At 38.9% G+C, this 18,758-nt stretch overlaps 1 protein-coding gene across 10 annotated transcripts in view; it reads left to right on the top strand.

Moving 5' to 3' along the window:
* immp2l (inner mitochondrial membrane peptidase subunit 2) overlaps positions 1-18,758 on the top strand; it is a 507,249-nt gene that overhangs the window by 5,653 nt on the left and 482,838 nt on the right. For all 10 annotated transcript variants that reach the window (XM_048548871.2, XM_048548870.2, XM_059652429.1 and 7 more), the window contains exons 2-3: positions 3,791-3,922; positions 15,771-15,874. In XM_048548871.2, the coding sequence (XP_048404828.1) occupies positions 3,794-3,922; positions 15,771-15,874 (233 nt within the window). In that variant the 5' untranslated portion in view covers positions 3,791-3,793. The remainder of the gene's footprint in view (positions 1-3,790; positions 3,923-15,770; positions 15,875-18,758) is intronic.

The raw sequence follows: 18,758 nt of genomic DNA, 5'->3' as shown, positions 1-18,758 counted from the left end.
TAGTTTGACTGCAGTTAGCTGGACTTCTGAAGAAATTGAGTAGGACAATGAAGTACTTGCAAATAGTGCAGATTTTGCTCCTGACTTGCCACTGAGGCAATAATAACTAAATAACTGAGGTCACCTTCTGTTACAAGGAAGTTCAGAAGAAGCTTCTGTTACAGCACTTTTTAAGAGTCCTGATGGAACAGTAATCAGAGGCATGTGCCAACTTTTCTTTTAAAAATGTTGAAGAATTAAGAATCAGCTTTTAGATTCAGAAGTAAGATGTATCACAGATGGCAAATACCTAATGGTACATAGGAAAAGGAATTGGCCATTAGCCAAATGAACTTACACCACCATTCAGTTAGAATATGGCTGATCAAATTACTGCAGGGTTTCTGCAAAAGCCATAACTCACCTATTTGTCCTAGAGGTCTACAATATAGCCTTTATGAGGCACTAGCTTGTCAGTTGCACAAAGTGTTACACAGAGGGAAAGCTGTTATAAGGACTAACTTGGAAGGTTTGATTTTGCTTATTTGTTTAAGAAAACCATATATATGATATATCTTTAAATTCATAATAGTACAGTGTTACTGTGGATGACAGTAATTTACTCTGCCTATATTTTCAGCATTTCATTTGTACATAGCACTACTACAACAACTAGCACAACATCGAGGGCTGAAGGGCCTGTACTGTGCTGTAATGTTCTATGTAATTTTCATCTCGAACAAAAGCTATTCTAATTACAGTACTAACAGCACTTGCTCCGCAATAACGTGTCTCCAGAGTCTGCTAGCTAATAATGCATTTTAGGCACTTAAATTTTGTATTTTTGGCCAGTTTGTATCATCAGTACACAGTTGATGTCAATGCAGCGAAAGTTTTTAATGCTCAGTGTTGCAACTGAGCACTTACAGCCTAGGTACATTGTTCAGTTACAGATTATAATTTGCTCTATACTACCACAATAGTGCAGTAATTGTTACCACACAGAATGTGAAGTGCAGGGAACAGAGGTTTTGTAAACTAAAGCCAGGAATTTGGTGTAAGTGGGATTTCTGTAGTACAGGCACAAATATGGAATGTTGCACTCCTTAGATGTGAGAGTTGAACTCTGAAGAAAGAGGAGGAGGAGGATAACAGCTTTTGAGATGTGGTTATGCTGGAGAATGCTCAGAATCAGGTGCATGGATAGAATGATAAATCAATAAGTTAGATTAAAGTTAGAAGCTCAGAAACCAAAGTGGTTGCTAATGTATATGTACAGAAAGATCATCAAATGTGCACATTGGAATCAAAGACTTGTTCAAGCAACAATTGAAGGAGAAATTGAAGGTAAAAGCAAAAGAGGTAAAGAAGAAAATAGAAAACAGAAATAGAAAAAAAAAGATGGAGGGCAATATTGAGATGTAGACTCAGGAAGGCTTGAAGAAAGCAAAAGAAATAATACAATGTCAATTATCTTTGTGAGGCTGTGCTGAAAACGAACAAAAAATATTTATCTGATTAGTATTTGTCATGATGTAATTCAGATTAACGTTGAGAATTTGACTTTAAACTGTAAAACAAACTGCAAAATAATTAAGATAAAAATTGAAAATTCTCAGAATACTCAGCAGATCTGGCAGTATTCGAAACTGTTAATGCTTTAGATCAATAACCTTTCGTTGGGGCTGTGTGTTAATTTAAACTCGAGTGAGGGAAGGTGAAAGGTGATTTAGAAATCTGAAGACAAAAGTCAAGGCAATATAGATGTGTAGTGACTTAGAGTCATACAACATGGAAACAGACCTTTCACTTCAACTTATTCATGCCCATCAGGTTTCCCAAACTAGTCCCATTTGCCTGTGTTTAGCCCATAACCATCTAAACCTTTCCTATTCATGTACTTGCCCAAATGTCTTTTAACTGTTGTAACTATACCTGCATCTACAATGTCCTCTGACAGATCATTCCATAAACTCACCCTGCTCTGTGTGGAAAAAGTTGCATCTCACGTCTGGGTAAAGCAAACTGAATGGGTAAGAAATTTAACAGTAGTAGTGCATCAGCAAGTAAAGTCATGGAATGAATAGGAGTAAATAAAATCAAAAGCCTTTTAACTGAATTTTGGTGACAGGCCACAGATCACTTCTGGGGAAAAAAAACAGCTGTGGAAACTGATGTAAGCATATCTTTCACCTGCCTCATATGGAAAAACTTCTAGGTCAATCTGAATGTGTGAAACATTTGTGAGAACTAGACACAAAATCAAGCTAAGTTGTTTTAATTGTTGATACAAGTATAAAATGTAATGTAGAGAAAGATCATCAAATGTGGACATTGGAAACAAAGACTTGTTCCCTTGTCCTAGCAACAATTGAAGGAGAAATTGAGGGTAAAAGCAAAAGAAGTAAAGAAGAAAGTAGAAAACAGAAATAGAAAAAAAATTACTTGTGTTAGCAAGTAATAAACATGCTCATTTTTATCCCAAAAAACCTTGTAATTGGCTCCTTAACATTCACAGTGAAAACAGTTAACTACATTTTACTTGAATAAACCTATAGCTGTGTGATGCTAAGAAATTAAAACTTATGCTCTAATAAACTAGTCATAACGTTATTTAGGGGTTATTTTCTTTTCCAAGGTTTTTTTTCTATATCCAGACAGGTATTTGTAAAATCTTTGAGATTCTGGAAGTTGGATAAAATCAACAGAACTAACTATGCTTTTTTATTTTTTTCTCAAAAGCTTCACAGAAAATTTAACTTTTGGTGGTCTGATATTTGTAATCTGATTAACATGTGCATATTACCTGAAGAGTCACATGTAGTAACATGTCCAAGTTGCTTATTTTATGCAGTGGTGCATTTTTTAAAAATTGCAAACTCAGTCTGTTTCTTAACTGACTTGAACCAAGTTATTTTCTAATCAACCTGTTCAAAGATGTTAACACTCACTTCTGTAGCAGACCTCTTTGGTCCAGAGCTAGGGACACTACAATTGCATTGTAGTGCTCCCAACTCACTTGTTCCAAAAGTATCAAACAAAATTACAGATAGTTGTTTGAAGGTAGGTGCCTATTATTTAGGACCATGGAAGGAGAATGGGTCACTGTTTTACAAGTGTGGGAGATAGGTGGTGTCTGGAGCTTGGAAATAAAGGCAACTCAACTCTGGAGAACAAAAAAAATCCTGAGGTCTCTAAGTAATGGAGTAGTTTCTGCCTTCTACCAGAGCCAGGAAGGTAACTAGCAGCATCTGACACCAAGGGATATCTGGGCATTATTGTTTCCCAGATACACAGGTGAAACATAAACTTGTTCAGTTAGCAGATTTCAAACATCTGGGCAAGTAGAAATACAAACAAGGTAGGTGGTATTAAGGTTTTAATAGTGGCATCGCTGTTGTTGAGGAAGGTGGGAGAGCTTTTTCGATAACAATCTGCAAGTTAGGAGTACATGACTTTGAACATAGGGCATGTGGAAGTTGTAGAAAGACATTAGTCCTGTAGAATTGAAAGGACGGGAAGATCTTGCTGAGGATAATAGTGTGGGAAAGTTGTAGATAGGAAGGGGATTCACATTTTCGTAGTGAGAACACTGTATTCACTGTCATAACCAGGGAGCCGGCTAGTATTTTGAATATTCATGGTATTTCTTTATTTTGTCATGTCATATTGTCACGTCCACTCACATTTCCCCATTTTTACAACATAAGACTTGTTGTAATGTAATATATATTCAACGTCATGACTATCAGCAATACAAAGGCTTTGAGTGACTTTGCTGAAAACTTACGTTGTAATTTTGTTTTGTTAGATAATGGCGCGTAGTTTTGGCAAGCGTTACCTCAAGGCATTTGTTAGTGGTTTTTTTGTCGCTGTTCCTGTTACTGTGACATTTCTGGATCGTGTGGCATACATTGCAAGAGTGGAGGGTGCATCAATGCAGGTATAGTAGACAGATTTTGCTTTGTAATCATAACAGGCTAACTGTAACCAGCTGATGAAATTGAGCATATTTGCTTTTGTACAATTACTAGCCATTTCACTGTAGTTGTGTTTAATGTGTATTTCAGCCTTGTGCTGTAAGTGCAGAAGTTCAACAGTTGAATACAATTCAGTTATTGGAATCTTGTAATACAGCTTGTCTAGCCACTTTTAACAACTGAACATGCCTGTTTTCTTCCAGGAACTCTTGGCTTTTAGTTGTGTTAACCAAGACCAAATAAAAATGTAGTCGTTTTGCTGTTTTTATCAGTTCTGACTTTAATTTGTGAAAATATGGAAAAAAAAACAGTCTAGTTTGAAAAAATGTGCATGTATAAATGCTGAATAATTGCTTAATCACAATGTTTGTAGAATTCCCTTTGTGTACCTGACTCACTTGTTAAAATGTTTTCTGGTGTCAAGAAGTAAGTTTGTGATATATTTTGTCACTCTTCTGGCTATCAGGCTGTCATTGGAATTTAAGCATTCATTAGATATACTTATTTTCCTGTCCAATGCGGAGATTGCAAACCATAACTCGGTTTCCAAGTGGCTTCAAACCTCAAATGGAATTGATAAGTGTCCAGGAATAATGAGAGGCAGCAAAGGATACTTAAGGAGGTGAGGGTAGAAATTGTGGAGGCACCAGGCAAAATTTTCCAATCCTCCTTAGATATAAGAGTAGTGTCAGAAGATTGGAGAATTGCAAACGTTTCATAGAACATAGAACATAGAACATTACAGCACAGTACAGGCCCTTTGGCCCTCGATGTTGTGCCGACCTGTCATGCCAATCTCAAGCCCACCTAACCTACACTATTCCATGTACGTCCTTATGCTTATCCAATGACGACTTTAATGTACCTAAAGTTGGCGAATTTACTACCGTTGCAGGCAAAGCGTTCCATTCCCTTACTACTCTCTGAGTAAAGAAACTACCTCTGACATCTGCCCTACATCTTTTACCCCTCAATTTAAAGCTATGTCCCCTCGTGCTTGCCGTCACCATCCTACGTACTTTCATACTTCTTCAAAATTTGATGCAAAGAAAAGTCCAAGAACCACAGGCCAAGCTTTCAGAAATGATGATAAAGATAATACAAGTTATAAATTAGGTCAGTTGGAACAAATGGTAGAGGGGAGGGAGGTGATAATGAATAGTCAAGTATGTACAATCTACATCAGTGGCTCTGTGAGGAGACTGAGCCCATTGTATCTAAGTTTACTGACAGAATAAAATTAGTCGACAAAGTAAACAGGATATAGCAAAGACAGTATATACATTCTTTTGAGTGGACAAGAACATGGCAGGTGGAACATAAGATATATTTTGTTACTTTAGAGATGGGTGCTCAGCATCGTCAGCTAGGCAAAAGGGAACAAGACACATCAACCTCACTTCTTCTTGGGCTAGAGTGATGCCAGCAAATACCCACAGGCAGGAGAAGCAAATCGCAGGGGGTCCAGGAGACTGCTCAGAACTCTCAAGAGGTTCCCTCCCCCTCACCAGCCCTTTGCTAGTGACTCACTTGTTTGCAAACCCTGAAACCAAGGACAGTACACCTTTATCTGTTCAGGAAAGTCTCAAGGTCTTAAGCCCTCAAGGGGCTCTGGCCATGTCTTTCATTGTCATCAGGGTGTAGCACTCAGCAAACACCCTCCTCCATCCAGATGGAGAGGCAGCATCTAGATGTTATGGAAGGCAGAGGAAAGAACAGATCTTTTGAGGGTACATCAGAGGTATAGGTTTGTAATCAATGTGTAAACTGATCACCAATGTAAATAGAAAAATCACTTGAACTGTTCTAACATTTACTGTAGTCTAATTTCCTCACTAGAGGCTGACGTGGGTTGAAATCAAAGCGTGGAGCATCTTCCCCCGTGACAATGAGATGCTGTTTTTCTATCAGGAAACCTTTAATTGTCTTACACCATCAACAGTGTGTGTCTAAAGTTGCTCTCATCACCTAATGAACCATTGACACATTTGGGGATTGCCGTCAAAACTCCAGTGGATAGCATTCAAGGGTACTTAGTTTTCTGACAATTTCAAAAGGAATAATACTAGGGTTAACCACATAGTAGGTCCCGCACAGCCAATTAATGGATGGTGACATTTGATTGGTATCTACAGGGTGCTGGAGAGTAAGTTTTTAATGCCATGGCTGTGGTCTCTACAACCCTACCAAACTCCCTCAGCATATAAGGTAGGGAATTTCCAGCTGAAATGTGATTGTCTGCATTCCTTAGTGGGCAAGTATTTCCACCTGCGCAGCCATGGTGTTGGTAGCTCAGTCACTGAGAGAACTTTGTTTAGAATATTCAGCCTTCAATTTTTTGGAGACGTAGCCTATATTGTTTTTGAACTCCATAATCCCCTGTTCACAGGGAGTATCTACAATGTAGCTGTTGCAGATACATCTTCCTTTAATTCATTCAAGGGAGGAAGGTGCTGCCAGCATTTATTGTCCATCTGAAAGGGCTGTTAGAGTTGGCCACATAGTACTAATCAGGTAAGGATAGTAGTATCCTTCCCTAAAGGATATTAGTGACTCAGATGGTTTTTTTTTAATCAACAAGTGATAATGGATTCATGGTCTGCATTTGACTCTTAATTTCAGATTTTTAATTGAATTCAGATTCTACCATCTGCCCTGGCAGAATTTGAACCCACGTACCCAGAACATGACCTGAGCCTTTGGATAATATTACTGGGCAGTCACTCCCCCTGAACAGTAATCACAAATCCTAGTCAACTCAAGCTTTCTACTTCAAAATGTGATTGCATTAAAAGCCGATAAATAAGAAGAATAATGAAATCCTTCTCAGTGAGGTATTTTGCAAAGAGCAAGCAATCCAGTTGGCTGGTCAGTAACAGGCATAATTGAAACATGTCCATTTAGCTCAACACCTCCTGCAGTTGGCAATGACATGTCTCTCTGGCTTATTCAACTGTCTTCTGGCTATCTGTGAACATCCTCTGGATCTCTATCAAAATCCTCACCTTCATCTTCCTTGGCAAAAGAGACCTGTTGTCCCTGCATCATCTTCTCTCTCAAAACTCCTCCCATTTGTATAGGGAAGTCGGGGAAGGTGCAGCAAACCACACTGATGAGAGCCATCTTGGGATATGTTGCATTGCACCATCCAACTGGCCTAGGCATTCTTAATCTCACTCTCAGGAGGCCTGTGGTATGGTCCTTGCACAGGGCTATACTTCTCTGACAGAACTGAGATCCATGGTGTCATCATGATAAACCTCTTCTGCACCCCCACCAAAATCTTGACACCTTTCTTAAAGTGTGTACCTAGAATTGAACACACTGCTTCAGAAAATTCCCAATACAGTATTTTATAAATGGTACCATGGCTTCATTGATTTTGTATTCAATTCCCCTATACATAAAGTCAAAGATCCTAAATACATCATTAACAACTTTCACAAATTAGTCTGTTACCTTCAAAAGTTTGTGTATATGCCCCCCACCTCAGATGTCTCAGTTCTTATACACCTTTTAAAACTGTTCCAATTAGATCGTGTTGCCTATCTCATTCCAACTAGCACAGTGTATCACTTGCTTGGTTTTCTCACGTAATTCTATCTGTGCCATGTCTTCCCATTTTACTAGTCAGTTTATGTTCTTCCTGAAGTCTCACTCATAGTTTACTACATTTCTGATTTTTTTTCAGCTACAAACTTTAGAATTATACATTGTCCACCACGTCCACCTCATTAACAGTAATAAAAAAAGACAGTAGCCCTAATATTGACTCCTGGGGAGCACCACTGAATTCCTATCCATAACTGAATTCTGAATGGATTGCAGTAGTCCAAAAAAATGTCTATGACCACATCTTCAGGGCAGTTAGAATTGGACAGTTAGAGCTGACCCAGCCAGTGATGCCCACACCCCTGCATGACTAATAATTTTAAAAAACGGACTTCTTCAAAAAATAGAAGCACATATTATTAAGGAGAAGATGGTAACTTGAGCACGTAATTGGCTAAGAGATCTGGGCAGAACGCAATGGTGAACAGCTGCAATAACTTAATTAACTGAAAGGCTTTGAAAAATTCGCAGTGCTGTTTTTCATCCAGGCAGTATTGGCTATGCAAAGTGAAGGCAGTTCAGCAATTTCTGCTGACTTGTGCTATTGAAATTTAATATTACCCCTGATAAAGATGTTTTATTATTAAGCATCAAAAGACAGGCATCAGTAGCACACATTTTGCCAGAGGTACAAGCCTTGGTAGGTTGTTAGAAAAATTGTTTGGATGCAGCTACAGTGATTAATCTTTTTTGTGCAGCGTAATCTTGAAGTCTTTGAAAATAATGTATTGGCACATGCCCTTAGCTGCAATACTGTCACGTTTTTTCCATGAAGGTTGTTTTTGTGTGAGAATCTACGATGTTGGAATACCTGAGATAATATGTAGTCCATTCATAACAACATGAGTTGGAATAAAATAAATTTGCAATGTTCCAGATTTATAGACACTCCTAAGATGTATGATTGGAAAAAGTCGTAAGATTGCTATTGTATAATTCAGAGATTTGCCAGCAGGTATGTGGTTATTTATATTATAAGCAGAAGTGGATGGATTTTGGTCCTTGGATGATTAAGCCAGACAGTTGAATTTTTTAAGTATCCGACATCTCATATCCAACGTCATAAACAAAAAATGCTTAAACTCGTGTGAGATCACACAGAATTCCGTTCTTGCCAAATAAGCATCAATAAAGATTAGTTGGATATTCACTTTTTTTGAAGTAGGGATAAAAGACTTCAAACTCAATCAGTGAGTGTCCAAATGAATGGATTAATAATGCTCAGTCATTTGAAGTAAGAAAATCAAAAGAACCTCATGCCTCTTTTCTTACTTTTGTTTAAAAACTGGTAAACCCCAAAAGTTTTGTGTGTCTGTGGAAAATACAGTAATTTTCAATGTCACTCTTACACTATGACTTCATAAAGAGGTCAACTATAGTGACACAATTTAAAAAATTATTCCATAGCTTGTAGTATTATCTGAATAAAATAACTGTAACTGTTATTTTAATTAGAAGGTATAATTACAGGATTGCAATTTTATCTCTTTACAGATCACCTGCTTTTGTAATTTGAATGTTGTATACTGTATCGTAGAATCATAGAATGCCTACAGTTGGAAACAGGCCCTTTGGTCCAACAAGTCCACACTGACCCTCAGAGCATCCCATCCAGATTCGTCCCCCTAATGTACACATCCCTGAACATTGTGGGCAATTTAGCATGGCCAATCCACTTGTATTTCCGTGAATTTTGCAAAACAAATGAATTTCAAAATGGTCATATGATAATTTGCATGTTATCAAATGACTTTGATCTATTCTGTACCTTAAAAGAATTGGATATTGATGAAAGGAATAACTGAAACACACAAATTCCTTCATGTATAGCTTGCACCCAACCACATGGGCAGACATATTTGTTGATGTTATCTCAACCAATCCTGATGCTATCCTGCAGTTTAATTTGTAATTAGACCTACTGGATGAATCTTTAATTTCTGACACAAATCACTATCTAATTTCACACTCAGGTAGCTATTAAAACCATCATCTAACAATTTCCTTCCCACCTTACTGTTTCTGTACTGAATTGTGACTGTTATTCATTAATCTTTTATCTTACATGTAGTTTTAACACCCTGGCAAATTGCCTTCATGGAGATAGTGGGTACTGCTTTACAGTTAGTTAAGCATTTCATTACAGTTCCATCCACACTTACTTCAATGTTGCTTATTACCTGCACTTCATGCTGATCTTCGTTTTTCACACTGTTGAGAATCTATGGACATTTTATAAATTGAATTCATGAATATGAGAATGGAGCACTTTAAAATTGCATGATAAGGATTGTGGAAAGGTTCATTTTGTCAAAATGAAGTCCTGAAATTCTTAGCTGTATTTTGTTGGCTTATCTATACCCATTGCACTTGAAGCAGTACCTCCTCATACCCACTGAATCCTTTTTTATGAAAGCTGAAGCAAATCAATAATTTTGTTTGATCACTGCTCCTTTATTCTCATTAAATGATATTTTTCATTGGCTGTATCTTTAATTCTTATTTTGGTTTTGAAATGCTTATTGCTTAAGTTACTATTTTCCTTCATCTTCTTTTTCATAATCTATCAACTATCTTTATAACTTTCCTACTTTTTAGGATTTACTTTTTTTTTGCATTAGAATTGTCACATTTTTTAAATTCACAGTTCGATTACTCTTTACTGCTGATCCAAGAATCTTTAGACAGTGTTGCACTCTTTTTACTTGTGGCAATAGGTAGCCATTTAATCATTTGCCTGCTGTTTTGTCTATTAATTATTTGTTACATTGGTCTGGACTACTTTATATCTCATCAAAAGTATCATTGATTCTTCTACTTAGCAATTTTTATAACAAAACCTAAATCTTGACTTTGTTTCTTAAATGTTTCACTGCTACTTATTCTATTTTGTTACCTTGGCATTGATCTAAGTATTGCCTCCTTACTTGTTAGTCTGAAACATTTTGACTAAGAAAACAGTCCAGATCACATTTAAAAACCCCTCTCCCATGTTCCCTTCACCCTTGTATCTTCCCAAGGATGGTATTATTTGGAGACAGTAAGGACTGTAGTTGCTGGAAGCCAGCATCAATAGATGTGAAGCTGGAAAAGCACAGCAAGCCTACAGAATCCGAGGAGCAGGAAAGTCAGTGTGTCAGGCTGAAACCCTTTGTCAGGACTGGGGAGTGGAAGGGGGTTAGGGCTGAGGGAAGGGTAGGTGGGATGGTGATAGGTAGATGCACGTAGGAAGTTGTAGTGATTGGTCAGTGGGTACAGTGGAATGGATTGGTGAATAGGAAGATGGACAGGTCAGGTCAGGTCAGGGAGGTGAGGAGGAGCGGGAGGGCTGGACATGGGACAAGGCTGGGGGTGGAGGGATTTTGAAGCTGATGAAGTCAATATTGAGGCCATTGGGCTGTAAGTTCAAAAGGTGAAATCTCAGATGTTGTTCCTTTAGTTTGCGTTTGGCCTCACTCTGACAGTGGAGGAGGCCAAGGACGGTCATGTTGCCAGGGGAATGGGGGCAGGAGTTTAAATGAATGGCAGCCAGAAAGTTGGGTTTGGTTATCATATGCAAAGTGCAGTTGCTGCGTGAACCAGTTCCCAGGTCTGCGTTTGGTCTTCCCGATACAGAGGAGATCACATTGGGAGCACATGATGCAATAGATCACGTTTGATGAAATGCAGGTGAATCTCGGCCAGATCTGGAAGGATTGTTTGGGCCTTAGATGGAGGTGAGAAGGGAGGTTTGTGGCAGATATAGCATCTCTTGTGGTTGAAGGGAAGGATGCCAGTTACTGTGGAGAAGTTGGTGGGAACTGTAGAGCTGATACAGGAGTCGCAGAATGAATGGTCCCTGCGGAAAGTGCACGTGGGTGGGGAAGGAAATATCTTTTGCGTGGTGGGGTCTCATTATAGATGGCAGGAATGTTGGAGGAACAATGCATTGGATTCAGAAGTTGGTGCGGTGGTATGTGAGGGCTAAGGGGACTCTATCCTTATTGTTGTTGGGGGAGGGGGTTTGAGGGCAGAAGTGCAAAAAATGGAAGAGATATGGTTGAGGGCATCCTTGATTACAGAGGAGGGAAAACGATGTTCCTAAAATTGGAGGATATCTGGGATGCCCTTGCGTAGAATGCCTCATCCTGGGAGCAGATGCGGCAGAGGAATTGGAAGTATGGGATAGCATTTTTGCAGGAGGATGGGTGAGAGGAGGTATAGCCAAAGTAGTTGAGGAAGTCAGTGGGTTTGAAATGGATGTCAGTGGTGAATTGGTTTCTGGAGATGGAGACGGAGAGGTCCAGGAAAGGTGAGAGAGGTAACAAAGTGTGAAGCTGGATGAACACAGCAGGCCAAGCAGCATCTTAGGAGCACAAAAGCTGATGTTTCAGGCCTAGACCCTTCATCAGGGGAGAGAGGTGTCAGCAATAGCCCAGGTGAATTTCAGGACGCAGTGAAAGGTGTTGGCGAAGTTTATAAGCTGCTCATGCTCCTCGTGTGAGCGCAAGGCAGAAATGACGCAGTCATCAATATAGTAGAGAAAGAGGTGAGAGATGGTGCCGGTGTAGTTGTGGAGGAGGGATCGTTCCACAAACAATTCCTACAAAGAGGCAGGCATAGCTCAGGCCCACATGGATGCCCATGGCCACATCTTTGTTTTGTAGGAAGTGGGAGAAATCAGAGGAAGAACTATTGAAGGTGAGAACCTGTTCTGCCAAGTGAATGAGAGCGTCAGAGGAGGGGGACTGGTTGGACCAACGGGAGAGGAAGGAGTGGAGGGCTTTTAGGCCCTCTATGTGGGGGATATAGGTACAGAGGGACTGTATGTCCATGGTGAAGGTGAGGTGCTGGGGGCTGCGGAATTGAAAGTAGGGAAAAGTTGCAGGGTGTGGGTTGTGTCACAAATGTAGGTAGGAAGAGGAAAGAACAGAGTCGAGGTAGGAGGAAATGAGTTCAGTGGAGGAGGAGCATGCCGAGACACCGATCAACTGGGGTAGTTGGGTTTGTGTATTTTGGGTAGGAGATAGAAACGGGCCATGCGGGGTTGGGGAACTGCCATGTTGGAGGCTGTGGGTGGTACATCTCCCGAAGTGATGGGGATTTACTTTTCTTGTATGGTGTCAGGCCCAGGTTAACCTCACCAACGTTTCTCCTGATTCCTTCAATGTTATTAAATTATCAGATTGCTTATCTGGTATTAGAAATTTCAACTAAATATTGGAAATACTGAAGCCATTGTTTTTGGTTCCTGCTCCGAACTCTGTTCCCGACTTCAAACGTCTCCAGATGATTAGTCCGAGATTAACCTAGTCTGCTCACTGCTTTTGTGTCATATTCAATTTTTCTGAACTCATATTTTGTGTCATCACAAAGCCTAACAAATTTCCACGGCCCAAACATCACCTAAATTCAGTTTCTTTCAGTGCATTTGCTTCTGAAATTTCATTAATAGTTTTATCACTTTACGGTTTGACTATTCGAACCCATTTCTGGCAGGTTCCTACATTTTGTCTTTCATAAACTTGATGCTGTTCACATGATATATCAGCCTGGTATCATTCTTAGTTTTATAATATTTCTGTGAAACATCTTTGGATGATAAGCTGCTATAGAAGTTGTTCCACATCTTTCCACACCTTGGCCAGTGAAATTGCTTTAACAGTTTAGTTTTAGACAAGTAAGATATTATGTTATTCCCTCCATGTTTTATTGTCTTTTTCTCTAACTAATTCAAAAGATCCTACTCTGTAGGTGAAAACTTATAGTGTTCAGAGCAATGCGGGCAATGGTGAAATTTCTGGCAGAATGGGGCGAGACATTTGGTGTGACCTATCTCAGTGCCAGGAGCAATTCACTGCATTTCCTGCTGAGTGGCGAGTTTCTTCCTTGGTCGTGATGAATTATCAGTCAAGGGGGACTAGAGCTTATTAAATGTCTGATTGACACTGCAACTTGCCTGTTTTATATTCAGCTTACCAATTGCATTGAACAATCTGGCTGTTGAGAATTCTCAATATGGAAGTCAGAGCAGGCACTTGACAACTTCAGCTCACGAGGTTGTGAGGAACCTCTATATTTCTATGCAGCAAATAGCATTTCAGGACACAATCCTTGGCCAGCAGCTACATGCATTCCTCATTTGTGTACATTGGTATTTGGGTTTTTTCTGTTTATCTAGAATTAAGACTTTAATTTCTGAAACCAAAAAGTGATATGCTAAGACAAATGATTTATGCAATCAGGTATTCACGACAGAATGTACTTAGGTTGACACCTCAGTGCAGTAATGTGCATGAGCTACAAATTCAGACATTGAACCTCTGTTTCAGGTAAACATAAAATATCTCATTATACTGTTTCAGAAAAAAGGATGCTTCCCTTGTGTTGTGACCAATACGTAGGCCTCAATGAACTTTATCTGTTTATCCACACATTGTTGTTTATGGGACTTTGGTTCTTTTTTGTTTAGAATTTTGGACCATCTTTCCATGTGGGACCTTGACAAAGGCCTTACTAAAGTCCATGTAAACCACATCAACTACACTACCCTCATCAATATATTTAGTCACCTTTTAAAAAAATCCTCAATTAAATTAGATAGGATCTCCCTCCAACAAATCTGTGCTGACTATCCTTGACCAATCCCTGCCTTTCCAAGGTTTGATTAATTCTGTCACTCATAATTTTTTTCCAATAATTTCCCTACCACAAATGTCAGACTAACTGGTCTGTAAATACCTGCTGTCTTTCTTGAACAGAGAAATCATGTTCGCTATCTGTCAGTCATTTGGCACTTCACCTTTGGCTGGCGAAGTATTAAATATCTACATCAGGGCCCCAGCAATCTCCTCCCTTGAATCCTATAGCAGCCTGGGATACATCCCATCAGGCCCTGGGGATTTATGCACTTTATGCCTGTCAAAATATCTAATGTCTCCTCCTTATTAATTTTGACATGCTCTAGAACCTCACTATTCCAACTGAAATCTCCAGCTACAGTGTATTTCTCTCCTGTGAATATGGGTGAGGAATATTCATTTAAGATTTCATCCACATCTTCTGGCTCCTCATACAGATTGCCCCTTTGGTCTCTAATAGGCCCCTCTCTTTGTCTATATCTGGTATGATGACATAGAATGCCTGTGGTTCAGGGAATAAAGTGAGGAGATGAGCAGTTAAATAAATGAGTTAGATAGGATCAGAGGAAGATCAAAGCTAATAAGATTGAAGGGAAGGGCAACCAATAAGGAAATAGGAACATTTGGGGAGTCACCTAGACTGAGAGGCTGAGTCTGTGACTCACTCTGCGAAGTGCAACTGTGGTCTCCTTAGATTGTGATCCAAAAAGCAACCGTGCCATGGAGATGAAAATGGATGCTGCGCAGCTGGGGTGAGTAAAATAAGTGTTTCACCCTCTGAAGGAAGGGGCTCCCTTTTTATGTGCTGTGTGGTCCTTCAAAGGGTAGTAGCATTAAACAGAACTCCACCTAGTGCAGGTGAAAGATACTTGTTAGCACAAAATGCTACATGTGAACCTTATGCATTGACCTATTACGTTGAATGTAAATCCTGACACAAGCAGTATTAACCATGGCACGCAATATTACTGTGACTGAAGACCCAAGCAATAGTTTGTAGCCTGGAGATATTAACTCTCATTACCAAACTAGCAATCAACTTCCAGGGTTCTACAGGTTGCACAGGCTGCAGGAGCTGCTCAGTTCATACTATGGATCATAAAGCACTTGTAGAATTAAGAATGTTAGCCTAAATATCTCCATTCTTAGAGTTTCAAATAAAATGGCATTCACTCAAGTACTGATGATAAGTGAATATTTTAAAATATATTAAAGTATTTACATTGAAGAGATACCTGTGCATCCTTGGAAAGTTTTCTCTTTCCTGTTCCTCCTCCTACATCCAGGTACAGTCCCAGGCTCCACAGTGAAGCAGAGGGACCCTGCCTTACCCTGCCCCGTTGGCCTTGGAAATTTGGTCAGCTGACCTGAGAGCATTTCTGGCTGGAAAGTTCAGATGTGCTCAATGTATCCTGCTCAGATGCAAGTTCATCCTCCATGGTGAGATCCACCCCCAGCAATGAGTGTGACAGGCAGATAGAGCTAGAAGGCCTGGTCATCTCTGGAGTGGTCTAAGATAACATGCACAGAATTTACATTTCCAATTTTGAACACTTCGTTTCTTCTGATTATTTCCTAGCCATCATTAAATCCTCCAGGAAGAACCACATGTGACATTGTGCTTTTAAATCGATGGAGTGTGCGGAACTATGAGGTACAACGTGGTGATGTCATCTCTCTGGTGTAAGTAATATACCCAGTAAGATTTTGCAAAATGAATGTGATTCTGAACCACTTGCCAGCTTTGAAAATGTACATTGATTGCATTACTGGCTTGTAGTGTTTGTTTCAAAGGCTCTCTTCAGAGTATAATCTTGTGACTGGTTACAAGTTTTTAATTAATGAATTCTCTAAAGCAACCATATTGCTAAATATTTTGATATTGGTGCAGTTGGTTTTTTTTTGTTTGCTGGATTGGATCTGTTTGTGTGATTCATTATAAAATGTCATCCAGTTCCAAAAATGATAGATTGCAGGATGCATAAGATAAAACAATGTTTAGCTTCACACTAAACAGTCTTTCTGCGCTCAGTAGATCTTCTTGGCCATATAGCATTTTGTGAATGAAGCAACAGTGAAACAGAAATTAAATGCATTGAATTCATATTCTTTTTAAATTGAATTGACTTACTTACCTCTTCTGTTGTGGTTTAATTTAATCTTTGAAAGTAGAACAAAATATGAAATAAAGTTCTCCATGACAGCTAGGACTTGCATCATGTGACTAGCTTGCAGAACACATTGCAATAAGATGTGTGAGATTTTCCTCCTAGTGATTTAAGATTCAAAAATAATCAGAAATATGGCTTTTTAATTGTGACTTGAGTGGCAGATAATTCTCAACCATCAAACAAGAAAATGAATACTAAATTACATTGATCATATTTCAAAATTGTGACAGTGTAGTAAAATTATAAGTTGACATTTTGTCTCCTAAGGGCTTTTAACTTTAAACTTCACTGGAATATTTGAGTAAGCACTCTTGCAGTACAAAATTAAATTGTATTATGTAATTAAATTGGTCTACTTATGAATGTGTTATTCTGGTGGAGATGAATGAACACATTTTAAAATCAAAAATAATTATTAATTTTCCTCATCAATTGACTCTCCTTCTCCTTATTTCCTGAAAACATAGATAAATGTAAAGTTTCCGTAGTCACGAAGGACCATAGCAGTGCTCTGTCATTAGAGAGAGACAACTGCTTGTGGTTTAACCTGAGGGTCACCACACTGCAGGTAAGGCTGAGAACATGGGAGTTTTCAAGGTGCTCTCAGCATATGCTACTATCAAATAGATTGGGTTATATTCCTATTGTTGCAATCCCCATAGGGATTGTTAATGTTTATCTTTGGTGAAATGAAGACACAAGATTCCACAGTTTAGAAGTGAAGAAAACTGTACTAAAAACGGTGTCTTAGATAGTAACTTATACTTCACACTGAAAAACGTATCAAAGCAAACAATTATATATATCTTAAATGACTATTTTTAACTGAACCCTCCCTTTTCCATGATGATACCCAGAAAGTAGTCTTTGGCTACTTAACAGGTTATTAAAGGTTATCCACTTTCATGGGCACAACCCATGCTTTTGTACAAGGCAGCTTTTATCTTTAAAGGCTAAGTCTGAGCTCCACTCACAATTCCTGCCTAGAGACTTAAAATGTTCGAAGCACCCTTTGTTTTTAATAGCTTTATCCACTTGTTCCATGATTGTTCCACAGCTGTTGGTAATTCTTTTCTGCTGCCTTTTCCCAAAGGAACTACTTTTCATTATGAAGGTTACCGTCCTCCACCTTCAAGCTAGACAAATCTTCCAGTTTCCCCTCATGGACTCAAACTGTCTTCAAACTGACAGCAAGCTTTCTATGCAGTGATCAATAAAGTGGCTATTTTCTTTGGTTAAGGTATGGGCCTGGCTAACATTTATTCCTTTTGATCCCTCAACTTTCTGTCCATTCCAAAGCTGAGCTGCTTGTTTCTTGAAGCAAAAGCACAAAGTTACATCCGACGCAAAGGAAGATTCCCTGCAATCTATCTCCATAGTAATGTGGTATATTTACATAACTAATTTTAGCTTCAAAACCACAACTTTTGACATTAATGTCTGCATGACAAATTGATATCTCTAATGGAGTTAACAGTTCTTTTTCCACATCAACTGACGCCACTAACTGACCAGCCCTATCTCCCCATCTCTTCCTCCTTCCCTTTCCCTAGTTCCGTCATGTTACGCATGTCCTTCCTGCCATCTTCCCATCTCTCCCCTCCTCACTTGTTTACAAATTTGTTTTAACTTCTTCTACCTGAGAATTACATATATGATGCAGATCTCTTACTGAAAGGAAACTATAGCCCTCTGGTCTCTACAAAGCTCAGAGACGGTGTATCCATTTCTTACTTCCAAACCTGACCTTATTAACTGAACAGACATTACCCTTTGAACTGTTACCCCAAGTGTCTTTACCAGTTTCCCAATTAAGTGTTTTCATTTGCCTTCATTTAAAATTCAATTTCAGTTATGCAGAGTTTCCTCTCTATGGCCCTATCCTTTATATTAATGCCCATGAAATGTTTGAAGCAGCAAAGTGATACTGAGGCAGCATCTTCATTTATGGATGTTGAATTCCTGATGGCACAACCTGATAACAAACAGTCAATGAATACATTAGATGAGCTGTAGTGAACTAGTGTTCAAGGGAAGGCTGACATGCAGAGATGTTGTTTTTGGTGCCAAAGAATGAATTTGATTTATATGTTTTGGCTGAGACAAAAATTGAATATGCCAGTATGTTAATGCTAATAAATATCTCCCTTCTATTTAATTAGACAGTATTTGAATGCCTGAGTTTAATTTTCTTCTTGCAAATAATTGACCTGATCTCTTGCTTTCTATGCTGCACTCTTAATTGAGATACAGAGTCAAAACCTGGGAACCATTTATTTTCTGAGGAGTTGATGTGCCTGTGACTAGAATTTAGCAGTTACTAAGAAGACAGTTTGTCATTTGAAAAACTGAATTTAACCCACATAAACATGTATTTCGTTTTACTGCCTGTAAAG

Source organism: Stegostoma tigrinum, chromosome 18, assembly GCF_030684315.1.
Source record: "Stegostoma tigrinum isolate sSteTig4 chromosome 18, sSteTig4.hap1, whole genome shotgun sequence".
Taxonomy (NCBI): domain Eukaryota; kingdom Metazoa; phylum Chordata; class Chondrichthyes; order Orectolobiformes; family Stegostomatidae; genus Stegostoma; species Stegostoma tigrinum.
This window is presented reverse-complemented; position numbering and strand designations above follow the sequence as displayed.